At 38.9% G+C, this 20,672-nt stretch overlaps 1 protein-coding gene across 4 annotated transcripts in view; it reads left to right on the plus strand.

Moving 5' to 3' along the window:
* slc25a26 (solute carrier family 25 member 26) overlaps positions 1–20,672 on the plus strand; it is a 229,124-nt gene that overhangs the window by 173,471 nt on the left and 34,981 nt on the right. For all 4 annotated transcript variants that reach the window (XM_041191564.1, XM_041191567.1, XM_041191566.1 and 1 more), the window contains exons 6-7: positions 4,271–4,315; positions 9,762–9,831. In XM_041191564.1, the coding sequence (XP_041047498.1) occupies positions 4,271–4,315; positions 9,762–9,831 (115 nt within the window). The remainder of the gene's footprint in view (positions 1–4,270; positions 4,316–9,761; positions 9,832–20,672) is intronic.

Raw genomic sequence — 20,672 nt, forward strand, 5'->3', positions numbered from 1 at the left:
TAGCTGATCATCCTGCCCAGTTGCTGAACACCACTGTGGGTGCCAATTTGAAACTGACATCAGAAATGTGGAAACCTATGCTCTAGACCCTGCTAAATCTTTGCAAGTAGGCTGCTGACCACAAAATCCAGGCCAATGGCATACGTTGTGCAATCTACTCTCAAACATTCAAGCCAAAACTTTTAATGTTGCTTTTTTTTTTAGAAATTCTGTTTAAATGGAATATAAATATGCACCTTGACAATGAGGATAAGATGATTATTTTAATATGTTTAATGACACTTTAATATGTTTAATAACACTTTAATAAATAAAATGTTTTTAGTACAATTTTGTAAATGTGATTTGTTTCATTGTTATGTTGTTAACTATTTTTCCTTTACGTCATCTCGCCTGAGGCTTAGGAGACAAACAGTGACCAGTTCCAAATAAAAACAAGTGGTGTTGGAAATACTTGGCAGAATCTGTTGAGAAAGAAACAGTTAATGTTTCAAGTCAAATGTGACTTCTTCAGAACTGGGTTTTGAAACATTAACTCTGTTTCTCTCTCCACAGATGCTGCTAGACCTGCTGAGTATTTCCGGCACTTTTTGTTTTTCTTTCAGATTTCCGGCATTTGCAGTATGTATTTTGCTTTTATTTTAGTAACCTATCCCAAAATTGTTCCCAATAAACCACATTAGAATGGAATTACGCAATCAGTTGCCAGGCTCCTCCTCTCCCAATTAAGGAAGAGCCTGAACCTAATTCAGTTCCAATTCTCTCCTGACAGATTGACTAAAATTAGAACTTTTCACCTGCAAAAATTACAAAGTGAAGGAACAGTGTTCAAATTTCTAACAGAAGGTCATTGACCTGAAACTTTAGCTTTCTTTCTCTCTCTCTCAATAGATGCTGCCTGACCTGTTGAACATTTCTAGCAATGTTTTTCTTTCAGATTTCCAGCATCTGGAGTATTTTGCTCTTGTATTAGTGTTCAAAGTGTACCTGTTACAGAATGCAAAACCTGAGACTGTGTGCTAATGTCTAAGGTGTCCTTTGGATCTTCTATTTTTCTGTGCAGTTTCTTTCATATTTACGTGACAATGAGCAATATACCCCATTTGTCTTTGCTGGTTCCCACAAGTAAAAAGCTGCAAGGCAGGAAATCAATTCAAATCAAACTATCGGTTAAACAACATTTTTTTTTGTACCAATTTAGATCTGAGTCCAAGAACGTACCTAGAAAATTGGTGTAGACAGGTTTCTTAACTAAGTTGAAATGACCTATTTACCACCGACAATCAAAGCTCTTTCAAGGTGACCTAGCACTTGCTTTCAGAAATGCATCCTTGTTTAACTTAAATGAATAGAAAAAAGTCTTATCTATGTAGAGTTCAATCGTACAACATATCCCAAGCACACTTGAATTGCAAGCATTTGGCAAAGGAGACCAAGGCTGACCTTTCTTGTGAAACTTCAAGATGCCTCTGGAGAGAATGCTTTCTGTCAAAGATGACAAACATCCTCAGAGATTTCATTTTGTCAGCCCTGTGTACAGCAATGGCATTGATTTCTTCTCACTACCATTTCCTGTCTGTGCTGATAATAAATGTGTTGGCAGGTGTCTGTCAAGCACACTTTTGCTAGAATACTGAAGCAGATTCCTCTCATTTATTAGTCATGACAGCAGGGTTGAGAACAATTTTAGTTAGGTTAAGGGAAACCTGCTTCAAAAAGCTTTAAGCTGGAGGAAACGGTAACAGAACTACTTAAATTTAGTTGCACGTTTGTAGCTTGTAATTAAACCATGGGAGATCAGTGTTACCTCATTGTTACTGCATTAACTATAGAAATCATAGTATTGAACAGATTATTTTCCGGTAGTTTCACGGCACACAGGATCAATATTTTGCATGACTGATAGAGGTATCGGATAATAATTGGCAGTAAGTTGCGAGTAATTCAATCAAGGGATTAAGATGACATAAATACTCAGGTGGTTTGTGAATGGTCACAGGCCCCTGAGATTGAATTGAAGCTTTAACTGCACTGGTAGCTGTTTTCTATTGTATGTAATGGAAGTGTTTCTTAAATGGCATTTTTTCTACTGACCGTAATGCAAAGTTGGCGAAAAGATACTTAATGTGACTGTTAATGTTAAATTATGATATTATGCAATATGCATGGTAATGAGTTTTTCTTTGAGCATTGAATTAGCAGAGAATACAATTTTAGTGTTTTTTATGAAGTGATAATTCACATATGAAATAACACATAATGATGGGCAACATGTGATTAGCTTCAAGAAGAATTGAATGTCTCAATGGGTAAATGCATTGTCTCATGTTTCACCTCAAAAACTATGTTCTGATTCAGCTAGAAATAATGGAGGAAAATCCCCCATTCTAGTAGTTGCATTATTCCAATGCAAAAGATTAGAGTTTGTAGTGAGTGTCAATCCACTGCATAAAAATCATATTGTTCAATGTGTTTGTAACTGCGTGCATACAATATTAACAATATTATACTTGTCTGCACTTCTATTGCTATGTCAATGTTTATAATGGCAACCACCTATGTAAACTTGTGCAGTAACTACACCTGCCTGCCAGTGGTGGCATTATAGCACCTGATTCTTAGCCTGTAGCGCAGAGAAGTTCCAAATCAAAGTATTATGCTAAAATATGTGGATTTTTTAACATTGAAATGGGCTCTGAATTATGTTTGCTTACCCTGACCTCTAATTGTTTCACCTCATTGCCATACTGGATCTTCCCTCCATTTTTGCAATGTCACAGGAGATTAGTTGGTGTGAGCAATACTGTCTGTTTCAATTTGAAATAAGCATCCTGAAAGGTTTATATAGCCAAACCTTATGGCTCTGTTTTTCAAATGATTTAACAAAGATGTTGGCCATCAATAAGGCACAAGTCAGGAGTGTGATGAAATACTCTCCACTTGCCTGGATGAGTGCAGCTCCAACAATGCTCAGGAAGCTAAACACTATCCAGAACAGAGCAGCCGCTTGATCAGAACCCCATCCACTACCTTAAAGATTCACCCCCTCTGCCACTGGTGCACAGTAGCAGCAGTGTGTGAGGGACTAAGACCTCCCAATGTGTATTTTTATAAAATATAGATGTGCACATCACTATTTCTAAAATAATTTTAAAACTGAATTTTAAAAAAATTTAAAATAGCTGAAACTGTGTCTGCCTGTGATCCCTGAACAAAAGAAGCCATTTAGCACTTTTAGAAAAACTCATATCTCATTATTTCTGAGGAGCCATTAATGACCCCCTGTGAACTGTACAACTGTACTTAAAGGCCATCTGTATTTAATAGCGCAGGCCGGCCAGAAGGAGCTGGATCATCTGCTAAGATAAAAGCCCCCAACCTTCCTTTAAATTCCTAATGGCTGAGGCATTTAGCAGTTGTTGGTATCCAGACGATGGGTACACATCCTTTGTCAAAGATGGTGGAAAGGTAGGAATCATGTGACATGGGTCTCTGGCTTGTGGAACAAGTGATATTGCCTCACTGAACAGAAAAGCTTAGTCTGCTGTTTCCCATCTGGTTAGCAGCCTTACAGAAAAGGTGCACCACCTGGGTTGAACACCTGGCCCCATCTGCTCTGCCTCTGCTGGATATTCCATACCATCACCTACAAAACTGATTCCTTCTGAGTGATTATATCATCATGTGAAGTCAACATCACTGGGAAAGTGAATTATACAACATTGGTTTTCCACCCGCCGTCCTCCGTGAAGTAATACCTCATTGGACTTTTATTCTGGATTCTGGAACCCACATGAAACAATATTTATTTTCTTTATTCTCTGTACTGTAAAACCTTCTCCCTATCCCTCTTTTTACCATATGAATGTGAAGGGGTGATGTTGCGATCATCCTTTCCGCGTTTTGTGTGTGCGAATAAACTAACCCTTTGAGTTCATCCTGTCTCAAGTTTGCTGAATAGAAATAGAAAATTGGATCACACCAATACCAAGGGGTTGAGAAATACACCACTGCTTATAAAGAGGGAAACAACCAAAACATCTTTCTGTTTATGGACTGATGGTGAGAGGAGAAATTAGGGCTGCTTCGATTAACCCCCCCTCCTGTCTGTAACAAGTGTGTACCATGAACGTGATGCACAGCAGCTCTTTTGACAGCACCTTCCAAACCTATTACCTCTACCACCTGGAAGAACAAGAGCAGCAGACATTCATGAAAATTTTAAAAATATTGTTCTGAACTTGCTGATCTCTTTGCTTTTCACTTTCAGATTCCCTTTTCTCTGGTCCAGTTTCCCACGTGGGAGCTTCTGAAGGTAGGTTAAGATCTTTGTATTGTAAATCACTAAGTTTCACTAAGGGAAGCAAAGCTTATCGTTGGTAGAGGGGAATGTGGAATTCGAAGCACATACAGATCAGCCATGCTCTTATTGAATGACGGAGCAGGCTCAAGGGGCCGAATGATCTATTTCTGCTCCTATTTGGTATTTTTCAGCACTGGTTTGATGTCCTGATTTGTGTAGTCAGTGGCAAGATGCAGTCATCATCGCTTTTGGTTTCTACCATAAACTCTCTTGTCAGTGATCCTGTCCTTCGGTTACTCTGCTTGGACACATTCCTGGAGGTTTTCATCACATAATCTCCAATTGCCGTGCCCTCGCTGTCCCTCATTGGTCACCCAACATCTCCCATCATGATGATGCACTACCTTCCGACGCTAATCAGGAAGAAAACAGCCTCTTTCTTACCCATTTGAATGATTTCCTCCTGCTGTCAACATCATTTTTCCCCTCATGTCAGATATTTTAAAACTAACAAAGTGCTAAACAATTGTTTTTAATGTCCCAATGCAGTTTCCCATAGGTTGCTTGCAACAATGTCATGGATATTAGTCTGATTACTGAAGACTGCAGCGCATTCCTGGAGGGTTGACGATCCTATTCCATGCCCCTCTCTGGCCACTCTGATCCTGATTGAAGAACTTTGCTGACCATCACTGTCCCCCCCCTTCAACATCCTGTGATTGCTTCTGCTTTTCCCACCCCAAGCACCACTGAAACCTTTGTCCATTTTTTAGTCATCTGTAGACTGGATTTCTCCAGTGTTCTTTTTCCTGGCCTCGCAACCTCCACCCTCCATAATCTCTAAGTTGTCCAAAACCTGACTGCTCCATCTAAGTCCCTTTTACCCATCATATTTTCCTCACTGACTACATTGGCTCCCTGTTCCCCTAACAAATTAAATGTAAAATCTGCATCTTTATCTTCAAGTCTTTCCTAGCTTTGCAACTTCTGCCAGCTTAGTTTAAAGACCACTATTTAGGCCACTGTAGAACTGGAAAAACCTAGTCTGAGCTTGTATAACTTTGCAGAAGTGTTCTGACACAGGCACAGGATCCATCATTGCATATGTAAGTTAATTCGATGATGATTTCAAGCAGCTGACAGGAAGGCTTAAATGCAGTGAGGATGTCACTTGAGGACATCACAGGACCTTCCATGCAAAATGTGTATACATAAAATATGTCCATTTTACGTCCATAAAATGTATGAAAAAGAATTTCTATCCCAGCGTATTCAAATAACTTACGCTGAATGTAGCCCATACCAAATGTAGGACATCATATCAGGTCCACTATGTCAATTGAGTTTGATTACACTGCCACAAGTTCTAGAAATTCTTGTCTAAACTGATCTGCTGCTCCACCTCCCTCTCTTCCATTACAGCCACTGTTCAAATTTCCCTCTTTAAACAAGCTTTTAATCATCTTCACCACTCTGGCCTCCATAATATCTCCTCCTCAGCTCTGTGTCAATTCTTGTTTGATTGCTGTTCTGTGATGCACAATGCGACATTTTTAACATTAAAGGTGCCATGTAAATGCAAGTTGCCGTAATGGGCATCACCACTTTCTCAAAGTCAACTGGGGATGAACAGAAAATCTGGCCTTGCCAACATTTCCCAAATCCTGGGAACAAATTAAAAAGAATTGTAATGCATTTAATAATGTACTAGCAGAGACTCACAAAACATTTGTGGTGAAATTAGGATATTTACTGTCATCAGTACTTCTTTTAATCTTATCTCTTACCATTTCCATCCTCTCATCCCATAACCATCCGATAACTTGCATCTTGCATCCTTCTTATATCATCCCCTATCTTGCATGCCTGTCCCCTCCACCCCCCCACCCCCCACTGCCTCCTCTTCCAACCCATCCCCCCTCCCCCCCACCCCACTCAGTGCTATGCCACTGCACCAGCTTCCCCACTGCCAGGCTGTTTCCACTCTGCACGCACCCCCCCCCCCCCCCTCGCTACCAGCAATTGTTCACAGTTGCATCTGCCTCGTGTGCTCCCCATGACACATCAGAGCATCTATGCCTCAGTACAGCAGCCACTAACTAAAGCTTACAGAAAAGTAAGGTCCTTTTTATGAGGGGAGATTTCAAAGAGCTTGTGGGCAGACATAGCTTCAAGCTCTGTTCCTTGCACTTTCTGATCTTTCGGAAGTTGGGATGTTTTCAAACTGCAGGAGGGTTAGGGCTAGGAGGTGCTGAGGAGGAGGAAAGCAGGTGGGGAGAATGGAAAATGAAATGGGAGAGTCACCTTGGGTGGACTCTGGTCTTCGTAGTGACAAGGCTTTGTTCGTGGCCGAGTGTTCAGTCAGCCAGATAAACAAAATTATTTGAAACAAATGAAAACATAAAAACTGGGCTGCTTAGCAGTGCCTGAATTTAGCTGCTCTGTGACCCTTGAATTAATACAGGAGGTGACTGATGAGCTCCAGTTCTCCGCACGCCCCATTTGTCTGTGTGTTGGACTCTGCCCACCAAATCAACCCACTGACCGAACAGAAAAGTGCAAACAAACGAAAAACTGCCTATTATTAGGGAAAATAAGGAGTAATTTTTATATTTAAAAAACTGCATGAAAGAAATTTTTTTAGAAATTATTTGGCTATAAGGGACAAGATTTCAAGAATGGAACTCATTAAATAACTTGTTGTACTGCAGGCAGCAACTCAAAAAAAAAATCTCAGGTTTTATGAAAGCAGAGTACTGCAAGCGTACCCATGTTTCATGTTCTTGTTACTTGTAACAACAGAGGTTTATTGGATGTTATTCTTGTGGATATTACAGTGGCAATCGTAGAATAATTGTTGTTTGGGTGATACAAAAGATATTGAATGCTCGAAGGGATTTGGGAGTATACTGAAGCTTCCATGGATTTAGATTTGATCCTCTCCACTTTAAATGCTCACAAAATAGGATTAACAGGCTTTAGTCATGTTGCCTGCTATCCGAAATTTAAACCTCCTTTCTTTAAATGGAACACATCCAGATTTCTATGTATAAAAATATAAACAAAAGTCAAAAATTAAGCAAAAATAGTGATTGTGGAGGAGTTAAGTGAAAGACTATCCAGGAAACTTAACAGGGACCTGCCTGTGTGGGTTTCCAGGCTCAACAGTGATGGATTTATTTGAAATTAGTTATTCATAAGGGAAGAACAGGAGACGGGAATGGTTCTCTGTGACGGAGGCTTTGAAGTGGAAAACAAAGTCCTCTATTCAATCTGCGGCTTAATAGAGCACATGTGACATAGGCTCGGCACTCCAGCCTGTTTCACAAGTAACATTTGGCCCATCATCTTTAGGAGACTACATATGATGGTGGGAGAGGGCAGCACCCTTTTTAAAAAAAATCTAATTACTTCATGCTGTTCTCACATTTGTGGGCCTCAGTGTAAACACACTGCTTATTTCTGGCACAAAACTAGTGTGATGGTGCAACAAGTCTTGCTAATGATGTTATGATAGCTTATGGCATTTTAACCAAACATCCTGTGCGTGGGGAACCTCAAAAACATATTTTTTTTTTTGTAAAGTGCATCCTTAATGTGTACCTGAGGCCTGCCGTTATTGTAGGTTTTGACATGGGAGTAGAAGTGGTTGAGGGGAGCCCATAGGTCAGTGACACTACAATAGGCTCACTGACCTGGCCAAGTGCAGAGAAAATTCAGTCACCTTCAGCCGCTAGCAGAAACAAGTCAATATGGCCATCCTGCTTTTTATATTGGTACTGATGGCAGTGGTGCTGGCAAAAACTCCAGTGAAAATCATTCCTCTTGATGGTGCACAGCTTTTCCATGGGACAGTGGCATCATCTCATTTACTCTGCTGTTGCATTGATGGTGGCAGGTCAGCAATGTATTGTAACGTAATCACACACAATTAGCAACACTGACGCAGCTCTATTTTATAGACACTGTCACTATCTGATTGTATGAAACGGCAGACTGGAAATCATCAGTGTATAATTTAGTTTTTGTTTTTCCATGTCCACAGACGACACTGCAGAGTTAGTTTGGCACAAGAGCTCTTGCAGCCATGTGTGATCAATTTTATTGTGAAGGGATTTCTCTTTAGGAAACAATAGAACTGCAAATCCTATCAGAGAGAGAGAAGAATGGATTGGTGCATACCGGTGATATAGTTTCTTTCTCGGTTATTACTCTTCTCCTTTCAGATATGGAGAGGAAATTTCTCTTTCGCTCTGCCATGTAGATAAATGTAAATTGAATTTAATGCACAAATTTAACAGGCTTGTTTTATAGGGCTAAAGGCCAACTGATTCTGCCACATAAATATATTTAAGGACACATCTCAACATTTCTATATGTAATCATAACAAAGTATCAAAGGGAGCACATTAATGGGGTGTCCAGTCACACATTTCCTTGAAAGTAACTAAGTAAATATCTCCTGGGATTTCTAATATTAAAATGTCAAGTGTTAGCTGTCACAATTTCATGTCATGCCTGTAGCTGGTGTATTAACAGGATTTTCCATTTTAACATGAGGAATAAGGTATCCTTGTTTCTTGTCACCCCTGGTGGCCATCTTTATGTGGCTGCTGAACATATAGCAATAGCTCAGGCCTTACCCCTTCTCTTGCCTCTTCTCCTCCGTTGCCTACCCCATTGCTGGCTGTCTCAGTAAGTCACTTTGATCTTTGCTGTCAAGTGAGTCCTTTAGTTTCAGCATTTATATGAGCGCTTCTTCCCTTTCACCTGCTGTCCCCGACCTTCCTCCACTCACCACAGCACCGCTTTCACCTCGTCTGCCATCTCTACTTCCTGGACCTCCCATCACCCAAGCTTAACAAACAGCCACTCCCTGTCTGCATCATGACCTAAACAAGTCACTGCTCCATCCAATGTCCACTCTAACCCTACCCCCCTCACCAATGACCATGATCCACTCCAACTCCTCAGAAACATTTCTATTCAGACAAACGCCACTTCATCTTGACCTTGTCTTCCATTGCCTCATAAATGTACTATGATCATCATCATAGGAACCTCTCATTATGTAAAATATACTTTCATAAGCAGTAGCATGACTGTATGGCAAAATTAACTTTTTAATGATGTCCACTGTTCCAACATTAAATTAGCACCATAATATTTTGAAAAGTGGTCTGCCTAATGCAAAACAGTTACAATTGGAAAATCTCACTGGTTGGCCACAGCTTTTTGTTAAGTTTGACCCTTGTTTTAATGCAAATGTATTCCGAAGCTATTTGCCTGTGTTAAAATACTTTTCAGTTCCTTGAGAAGTTGGATGTGTCACATTATGAAAAGCACAGAAATAGCCACACACTTTGTGAGAGAAGTTCTCATCATCTCAGTAAACCCATGGGTTTTCAAATGGTCTGGTATATAACAAATAATGTTATTTTCTTTTTTTCAACTGCAGGCCGTGTGGTCATGGAAGCAAAATCATGCGGTTGATTCTTGGCAGGCTGCAGTCTGTGGAGCATTTGCAGGTGCAGAGGATTAAATACTATACTGGGAGGGCTAAGAGAGGGAAACTTGCCAAAAAATCAAGTTAACAGAAACATTCTTCTTAAATTTCAGCAGTAATTTGCAAATAACGTTCAGAAATGGGCAGGTCCAGAGAACAGAAAAGGTTGAAGAGAAAGGTGTTCGTATGAAGGACAAGCAATTTGTTCTTGACAAATTTGAGGTGTGGGAAAATAGAAGCTGTCAATCTGGCCTCTGCATTTGTTAAAGGAATATTTACAGATCTCTCAGTGAAGAGGGGCCTGTCCTGAATCCTCAGCTGTGCAGCTGTCTGTTCCAAACTGTTCTTCAGGGGTTTAAAGTCATATCAACAAGGACCCATGATTAACAGTTCATGTGACAAGTTTGACAGAAGAGCAGATTAATTAGAGTGAGGAGCAGGGAGGTGCTGCTGCATTAGCCTCAAGGGCTGACGACATGCCACTTGTTGCACTTCTGAGGCTACAGGGCACAAACACCTGGGCTGTCCTCTGGAAAAATACGAAAAAAGGAAGAATTGTTTGGGACTGTGCTACTGTTGGATCTCTAGCAAAGCGTTTTTCTCGAGCTACAATTCTTCTACTGACGTATTTTCATGATTTGTTTATTTCTTTTTTAAAAAAGGCTTTTTCTTTTGCACAACAAGTATCTACTAGTCTGTTCAATGTAATTTGGTATTATAAGCCACACTGAGCAAATCCTTTGCACGTGAGTAAATGTAGGTATGGTCGACACCACTGCCAATGTAGCTCCTGTACACGTTTGTTGCTTGACAGAGGCAGTTTTTACTAGCCCTATTCACAGCTGCCAATTACCCAATCGCCATTTAATTGATGTTCCAACCTTTAAAGTTGAGTGAAGAAAAGAAACATCATAACATGCAAGCTCTTCACACTCACTCACCTGACATTTTACCATATCCCTCAATTCCTCCTTTTTCCAGTAACACAGGAACCAATTGTTAACATGACTGCACTAGGTATTTTATTTAAAACGCTATTATTACTTATGTTTAGAAGAAAAGTTTCATGTGACTTCAATTCCCATTACTAGCTTAGTACTTTTATAAATTTATTTCTCTGAGTATTTGAAACCCTTCACCATAGTGAAAAACTTGCTTGTGTCAACTTTATCAGTCCCCTTAATAGTCCTGAAACTTCAACTTCGAGCATTTGGAAGCTTTCTCTTGTCCAAAGTGAAGCTCAATTTCTTTTATTTTCCTCAAAGTGAGGGGCTGTTTGTTTCTAATCAAATAAATCAAATTCGGGGGTGGGGGGGGGGGGGGGTTTGCATGGGATTCTGAGGTCGTCTTACTGCTATTTTGTGCATTCCATTTGACAAATGTGTTTTTCTATGAAAACAGTAATCACTGGTTTTGATAATAAATTCCAAATATACCATGTCATGAGAGGTACTCACCTCAAAGCTGTACATCCTAATTTGAATGCATAACCTTGAGATCTGGAATAAGGTGCAGTGCAATTGGATCATGAGGAGGCAGTTGCTTGGAAATAAATTTATAGGGATTATTTACCGTATGAGGAACTCATTATTTTCAGAAATGTCAATGTTTTGAATTTGTGAAAGTATTTTGCTTTGATCATCTTTTATTATCCTCCACTGCAGTGACTGATCTTACCTCAGCCATGAAATAACTGACTAAATCCCAGTATTGACGTCAGAAATAAACTTATTTTTCGCACTTGATGGTGTCCTTGATGAGTAATTCAGCTACTGGCCTGAACTCAAAGATGTTTGATTTAAAATTAATAATTTATATCCAGTATCAAGCATCTGCTAATCCAGAATATTGTCTAACACTCAGCATTGAGCTGCTTTTAGTGCACATTAACAAACAGGCATGTTTGTTTCCTGTCAAATCTCATTATTTGACAAGTCTGGATAATAAAGGTTGCTTCGCCACTTAGCAAGTGATTTTAACTGTTGACTTTTTCCTCATTAGAAAATATTAACTTCTAAATACCAATTCACACTTAGCAAAATGACTGCTGTAATTACTACATTGTTAGCCTAAACATAAATAAACCTTTTGTAACAAGACTACAGATCACAAATTATCCAGTTCCGAAGGGGCTGACCACTCTTGAGTTTGACACCCCAAGTGTTCCATTCCACCATTTAAAATAAGATGCAGAAACTCTAATTTCTCCTTTGTTTAGTAGGTGGTTTTTCCTTTGGGTGGTGGAACAGCTGGCATTTCAGAAAAAAATTAATGGATATCCCTCGTTGCTGTCAGTTGTTGTAGCTTGCCGCGTGAATGATCAGTAACGGCAGTCAGTGCTGGTCCAAGGAGCTGAGAGTGTGCAGTTGCTCAACAGCTTCTAACTGGGAAAACATAATAGTGTGGCTCGAGACTTGCACTAGTTAATGACATCTGCTGCGGTTGCCTATTCATTGCCAAATCGAGGCGATTTACAGAATGTAACTTTGCAGAGTAACTTTAAGTTGACAAAAACGACTAGCTCTACCACAACAGACTTCCTTGTTGGAGTATTCTGGAAGGGAAAATGTCAGGACAGTATTTTACAAATACAATACACCAGCTGTAAAACTAATCTACAGAACAGTTAGTTAAATTTGTCTGTTTGTTCGACGTGCACTTTTTAAGTGAATACTAAATCAATAAAGTTGTGAACTGTCAAAATCTGTAAACTGGCTTGGCAATAGTACACTCACCAATACTAAGCCCAATTGCATCATAATTGCAAATAATGTGATTATCTTGCAAACATCTGATTCTTATAAAGTACTGTAACAGATAATAGTCCTAACATTCTTTAATGTAACTTAGTTATTTAATAGAGACTGGATGTAATCTTGTTAAATGAATGGCATAGCAAACTGTACAAGAAGCAATTAGAATGTTTTCTAGCAATTGCTGTGGATTTTGTCAGCAAAGTTGCCCAGCAATATTATTAGCCAATGTTGAAATTTTTCCATACATTATAGATGCCCTAATTCAGTGCCAATCCAGGTACTGGAATGACTTGGAGCTCATGAAGTTTAATAAATACTGTTAAATTTGACATAATGGCTGGAATTTTCACTAGTGCTTGTTAGAAAATAAGTTTTAATTTTCTGTTCATTTTTGACCTTGTGAAACTGCAAACAGTCCTTGGGTTAGTTGAGTCAATAGGAGGTGGATTAGTTCTGTTGCTGGTGCAGAATGGCTTTGTGTTCAACAGAAACTTCAGGTTGAATTTGCACTCTGACAAATGTTACCAAATGAATTATTCAAATGAAGGAAACACTGGTGATATGTGTTTCCTGAATATGTCAGTGTTTTCTTTCCCGCTGTTTTTCCTTCTGTTCTTTTTGTTAGTTTTTGTCCTTTTTGCCTTATTATTTATTTATTTTTTGAGACACTAAAGGAGCAAAAGATCAATCAGACATGCCATATTTTTATGGAGTAAAGTTTTGAGCATGCCATCTATCTGCTTTCAAGCTGAGTAACAGCTATGATGTTTCATCTACATCAGTGAATGATTACATGGAGTTATACATGTTGGGAATTGGTAGCTTATGATAGTAAACCCATCACATGGTGTCTGCTGAATAATCCACAAGTGCCATGAGTGCATTGTGGTGGACCAGAGGTGAATGGTTTATTCTCTGTCACCCAGTTGGCCCTCATATTAGTCTCTTTATACAGCATAACTCACTTAATTCTTTTTTTAAGCAATATCAATTAGCAACATGGATTTACTAAGGTTACAGGTGAGACGTATGCTGGTATTATACAGATCAATCCGAGTTCTCACAAGAGATTTCACAATGGGATTTTTAAAAATAAGTTATAAGAGAGCGACTTTCTTTATCTGTCATTTGTAGTAAAATCATAAATATAAGTATGAAGAATACATTTTTTTAATTCATTCTTGGGATGTGGGTGTCACTGGTGAGACCAACATTTATTGCTCATCCCTAATTTCCTTTGAGAAGGTGGTGGTGAGCTGCCTTATTGAACCGTTGCAGTCCATATGCTATAGGTACACCCACAATGCTGTTAGGAAGGGAGTTCCAGGATTTTAGCCTAGCCACAGTGAAGGAACAGTGATATGGTTCCAAGTCAGGATGGTGTGTGGCTTGGAGGGGAACTTCCAGGTGGTGGTGTTCCCATGCACCTGCTGTCCTTGTCCTTCTAGATGTTAGAGGTCGTGGGTTTGGAAGATGTTGTCTAAGGAGCCTTGGTGAGTTCCTGCAGATGGTACACACTGCTGCCACTGTTCATCGGTGCTGGAGGGAGTGAATGTTTGTAGATGTGGTGCCAATCATGCGGATTGGCGGTCCTGGATGGTGTCCAGCTTCTTGAGTATTGTTGGAGCTGCACTCATCCAGCAAGTGGGGAGTATTGTATCATACTTCTGACTTGTGCTTTGTAGATTAGGATTTGTGGAGTTAGGAGATGAGTTACTTGCCACAGAATTCTTAGCCTCTGACTTGCTCTTATAGCCACAATATTTATATGGCTAGTCCAGTTCAGTTTCAATGGTAGCCCCCCCCAGGATGTTGGTGGCGGGGGATTCAGTGATGGTAATGCCATTGAATGTCAAAGGGCGATGGTTAGATTATCTCTTGTTGGAGATGGTCATTGCTTGGCACTTGTGTGGCGTGAATGTTACTTGCATCTTGTCAGCCGAAGCCTGGACATTGTCCAGGTCTTGCTGCATTTGGGCATGGACTACTTCAGTATCTGAGGAGTTGCGAATGGTGCAATCTTCAGAGAACATCTCCACTTCTGACCTTATGATGGAAGGAAGGTCATTGATGAAACAGCTGAAGATGGTTGGGTCGATGACACTACCCTGAGGAACTCCTGAAGTGATGTCCTGGTACTGAGATGACTGACCTCCAACAACCACAGCCATCTTCCTTTGTGCCAGGTTTGACTCCAACCAGTGGAGAGTTTTCCCCCTGCTTCCCATTGACTCCAGTTTTGCCACACTTGGACAAATGCTGCCTTGATATAATTTACGATTTCACTCCCAGTAATAAACAGAGGAAGCCAGTTGCTTCTTCCAGCTGGTGAATTAGATAGAGAACTAAATCTCTCCATTTTTGCAAAATGTTTATGTACGAATGTGCAGGGCAGAAAATGACTACTGCAGCCATCGGTCCCAAGGTTAAAAGACAAACTATACTGCACTCTATGCTTTATACTACAAATTTCTTCCAGTTTTCTCCTCCTGTGCCATACTATTTAATGATTCCCCCAAAACCTTTCCAATTCTTCTTAAATTTGCAGGTGCCATCCATTGGCAATGTCCCCCCTGGCAATGTCTCCACTTGGAATCTATTTTATATATTCATCAGCTTCTGTGTGAAGAAGTTGAAACTAAACTGTCTGCTCAGCTATTCTTTTCTAACATTGAGACCATTCACCCAATTACAAAAGATTGATTTGGAATTTTAGCTATAGAATAGTTAGTTTTTAACAGCAACATTTTCAAGATTTTTGTTGGATTTTCGCTAATGACTCTGACCTTGTGAAATGGAAAGCTCAACTGAGCCATAATTTGTTTGGCAGCAAAAGACTGTGCCTGATTTCACCTAAAGACAATAATAGGTTAAAAGCAGATGAACATAGGAACTAGGAGCAGGAGTAGGTCATTTGGCCCTTGGAGTCTGCTCCGCCATTCAATATGATAATGGCTGATCATCTATCCGAATGCCATACTCCCGCTCTTTCTCCATACCGCTTGATGCTTTTAGAGTCTAGAAATCCAACTATTTTGTATTAATTATATTCAGTGATGGCCTCCATAGCCTTCTGTGATAGAGAATTCTACAGTTCACCACCTTCTGAGTGAAGATGTTTCTCCTCATCTCAGTCCTAAATGGCCAACCCCATATCCTGAGACTGTGACCTCTTGTTCTACACCCCCCAGCCAGAGGAAACATCATCCTTGCATCCAGTCTGTCCAACCCCATCAGAATTTTATATGTTTCAATGAGATCCCCTCTCACTCTTCTAAACTCCAGTGAATACAGGCCTAGTCGACCTAATGTCTCCATACGACAGTCCTGCCACTCCAGGTATCAGTCTGGTGAACCTTCGTGCATTTCCTCTATGGCAAGTATATCCTTTCTTAGGTAAGGAGACCAAAACTGGCTCACAATAATCCAATTGATTATAGCATTGCTTAAGAAAAGAATGGAGAGATATAGATTTTGATATAGATAAATCATGAGAAATGGTCTGATTAGATCCTGCTGCAGGATCTGGTTCAATGTCCTTGTTCCATGATCTGATGTTCATATTGCTTACAAAACTTCATATTGAACTAGTATTGGACTAGATGGCTTCATTGATTATTGCTTTCTTTTTATTTTTGTTTTGCATAATCTATTTAATTTAGTAAAGCTGTATCTCTTTATTTTATCTTGCTGCTTCTCCATCATAACTTGAAGTTCCCCCTGGGCTACATTAATCAGCTAAACTTGAATTTTGCCTGGTCTGTAGGGCACAATCATTCTGATTAAGTTTTAACTCCATAGAAAACACACACTGTTTTGAATTTGTTTCTAGAGATCAGTTGTCAGACAAAGGGGAACCAGTGTTCAAATACTGAAGGGCTCAATAGGTGCAGTTTTGGAGCACTGGACCCTCATTTTGAAAGCAGAAGTTCCCACTCTCAATTGACATAGCTTCTCCATTGAAACAAGTTTGTCAGTTTCAACCAGGTCATTTGAGCGTAGGGATGTAAATTGGCTGGATGGAAGTCACTTTCAGTAATTCAGTTCCTTACATATGTGTGTATGTATATACATGTGTATGTATATACGTGTGTATGTATATACGTGTGTATGTGTGTGTATATACGTGTGTATGTGTGTATGTATATACGTGTGTATGTATATACGTGTGTATGTGTGTATGTATATACGTGTGTATGTATATACGTGTGTATGTGTGTGTGTATATACGTGTGTATGTGTGTGTGTATATACGTGTGTATGTGTGTGTGTATATACGTGTGTATGTGTGTGTGTATATACGTGTGTATGTGTGTGTGTATATACGTGTGTGTATACGTGTGTATGTGCGTGTGTGTATATACGTGTGTATGTGTGTGTGTGTGTATATACGTGTGTGTGTATATACGTGCGTATGTGTGTGTGTACATACGTGTGTATGTAGATCTACGTGCATATGTGTGTATGTATATCTACGTGCATAGGTGTATGTGTATACATGCATACGTGTGTATGTCTGCATGTACATATATGTATGTACGTGTGAGTGTATATATATGAATGTATGTACGTGTGTGTATATATGTATGTATGTACGCATGCATGTGTGTACATATGTATGTACGCGTGTGCGTATGTATGTATGTACGCGTGTGCGTATGTATGTATGTACGCGTGTGCGTATGTATGTATGTACGCGTGTGCGTATGTATGTATGTACGCGTGTGCGTATGTATGTATGTACGCGTGTGCGTATGTATGTATGTACGCGTGTGCGTATGTATGTATGTACGCGTGTGCGTATGTATGTATGTACGCGTGTGCGTATGTATGTACGCGTGTGCGTATGTATGTACGCGTGTGCGTATGTATGTACGCGTGTGCGTATGTATGTACGCGTGTGCGTATGTATGTACGCGTGTGCGTATGTATGTACGCGTGTGCGTATGTATGTATGTACGCGTGTGCGTATGTATGTATGTACGCGTGTGCGTATGTATGTATGTACGCGTGTGCGTATGTATGTATGTACGCGTGTGCGTATGTATGTATGTACGCGTGTGCGTATGTATGTATGTACGCGTGTGCGTATGTATGTATGTACGCGTGTGCGTATGTATGTATGTACGCACGCGTGTGCGTATGTATGTATGTACGTACGCGTGTGCGTATGTATGTATGTACGTACGCGTGTGCGTATGTATGTATGTACGTACGCGTGTGCGTATGTCTATGTATGTACGCGTGTGCGTATGTATGTATGTATGTACGCGTGTGTGTATGTATGTATGTATGTACGCGTGTGCGTATGTATGTATGTATGTACGCGTGTGCGTATGTATGTATGTATGTACGCGTGTGCGTATGTATGTATGTATGTACGCGTGTGCGTATGTATGTATGTACGCGTGTGCGGATGTATGTATGTACGCGTGTGCGTATATATGTATGTATGTACACGTGTGTGTATATATATGTATGTACGTGTGTGTATATATGTGTGTATGTGTATGTATGTACGTGTGTGCATATGTATCTATATGTATGTATGTACGAGTGTGTATATGTATATATGTACGTGTGTGCGTATGTATGTATGTATATGTATGTATGTACGTGTGTGCATATGTATGTATATGTATGTATGTTCATGTGTGCATATGTATATATATGTATGTATGTACGTGTGTGCGTATATATATATGAATGTAAGTGTGTGTGTATGTATATGTATGTATGTACGTGGGTGCGTATGTATGGATATGTATGTATGTACGTGGGTGCGTATGTATGGATATGTATGTATGTACGTGTGTGTGTATGTATATATATATGTATGTACGTGTGTGCGTATGTATGGATATATATGTATGTACGTGTGTGCGTATGTATGGATATGTATGTGTGTACGTGTGTGCGTATGTATACATATGTATGTATGTACGTGTGTGCGTATGTATACATATGTATGTATGTACGTGTGTATGTATACATATGTATGTATGTACTTGTGTGTATGTATACATATGTATGTATGTACTTGTGTGTATGTATACATATGTATGTATGTGTGTGTAGTATACATATGTATGTATGTACATGTATGTATGTACATGTATGTATACATATGTATGTACGTACGTGTGTGTATGTATACATATGTATGTACGTGTGTATGTATACATATGGTACGTGTGTATATATACATATGTATGTACGTGTGTGCATGTATACATATGTATGTATGTACGTGTGTGTATGTATACATATGTATGTATGTACGTACGTGTGTATGTATACATATGTATGTATGTACGTGTGTGTATGTATACATATGTATGTATGTACGTGTGTGTATGTATACATATGTATGTATGTACGTATGTGTATGTATACATATGTATGTATGTACGTGTGTATGTATACATATGTATGTATGTACGTGTGTGTGTATACATATGTATGTATGTACGTGTGTGTGTATAGATATGTATGTATGTACCTGTGTGTATACATATGTATGTACGTGTGTGTATACATATGTATGTATGTACATGTGTATGTATGTATATGTATGTATGTACGTGTGTATGTATACATATGTATGTACGTGTGTGTATACATATGTATGTATGTACATGTGTATGTATGTATATGTATGTATGTACGTGTGTATGTATACGTATGTATGTACGTGTGTATGTATACGTATGTATGTACGTGTGTATGTATACATATGTATGTATGTACGTGTGTATGTATACATGTATGTACGTGTGTATGTATACATGTATGTATGTACGTGTGTATGTATACATGTATGTATGTACGTGTGTATGTATACATATGTATGTATGTACGTGTGTATGTATACATATGTATGTATGTACGTGTGTGTGTATACATATGTATGTATGTACGTGTGTGTGTATACATATGTATGTATGTACCTGTGTGTATACATATGTATGTACGTGTGTGTATACATATGTATGTATGTACATGTGTATGTATGTATATGTATGTATGTACGTGTGTATGTATACATATGTATGTACGTGTGTATGTATACATATGTATGTATGTACGTGTGTATGTATACATGTATGTATGTACGTGTGTATGTATACATGTATGTATGTACGTGTATGTATACATATGTATGTATGTACGTGTATGTATACATATGTATGTATGTACGTGTGTATGTATACATATGTATGTATGTATGTGTGTATGTATACATATGTATGTATGTACGTGTGTATGTATACATATGTATGTATGTACGTGTGTATGTATACATATGTATGTATGTACGTGTGTATGTATACATATGTATGTATGTACGTGTGTATGTATACATATGTATGTATGTACGTGTGTATGTATACATATGTATGTATGTACGTGTGTATGTATACATATGTATGTATGTACGTGTGTATGTATACATATGTATGTATGTACGTGTGTATGTATACATATGTATGTACGTGTGTATGTATACATATGTATGTATGTACGTGTGTATGTATACATATGTATGTATGTACGTGTGTATGTATACATATGTATGTATGTACGTGTGTATGTATACATATGTATGTATGTACGTGTGTATGTATACATATGTATGTATGTACGTGTGTATGTATACATATGTATGTATGTACGTGTATGTATACATATGTATGTATGTACGTGTGTATGTATACATATGTATGTATGTACGTGTGTATGTATACATATGTATGTATGTACGTGTGTATGTATACATATGTATGTATGTACGTGTGTATGTATACATATGTATGTATGTACGTGTGTATGTATACATATGTATGTATGTACGTGTGTATGTATACATATGTATGTATGTACGTGTGTATGTATACATATGTATGTATGTACGTGTGTATGTATACATATGTATGTATGTACGTGTGTATGTATACATATGTATGTATGTACGTGTGTATGTATACATATGTATGTACGTACGTGTGTATGTATACATATGTATGTACGTCCGTGTGTATGTATACATATGTATGTACGTCCGTGTGTATGTATACGTGTGTGTACGTCCGTGTGTATGTATACG

Source organism: Carcharodon carcharias, chromosome 7, assembly GCF_017639515.1.
Source record: "Carcharodon carcharias isolate sCarCar2 chromosome 7, sCarCar2.pri, whole genome shotgun sequence".
NCBI classification, from domain to species: domain Eukaryota; kingdom Metazoa; phylum Chordata; class Chondrichthyes; order Lamniformes; family Lamnidae; genus Carcharodon; species Carcharodon carcharias.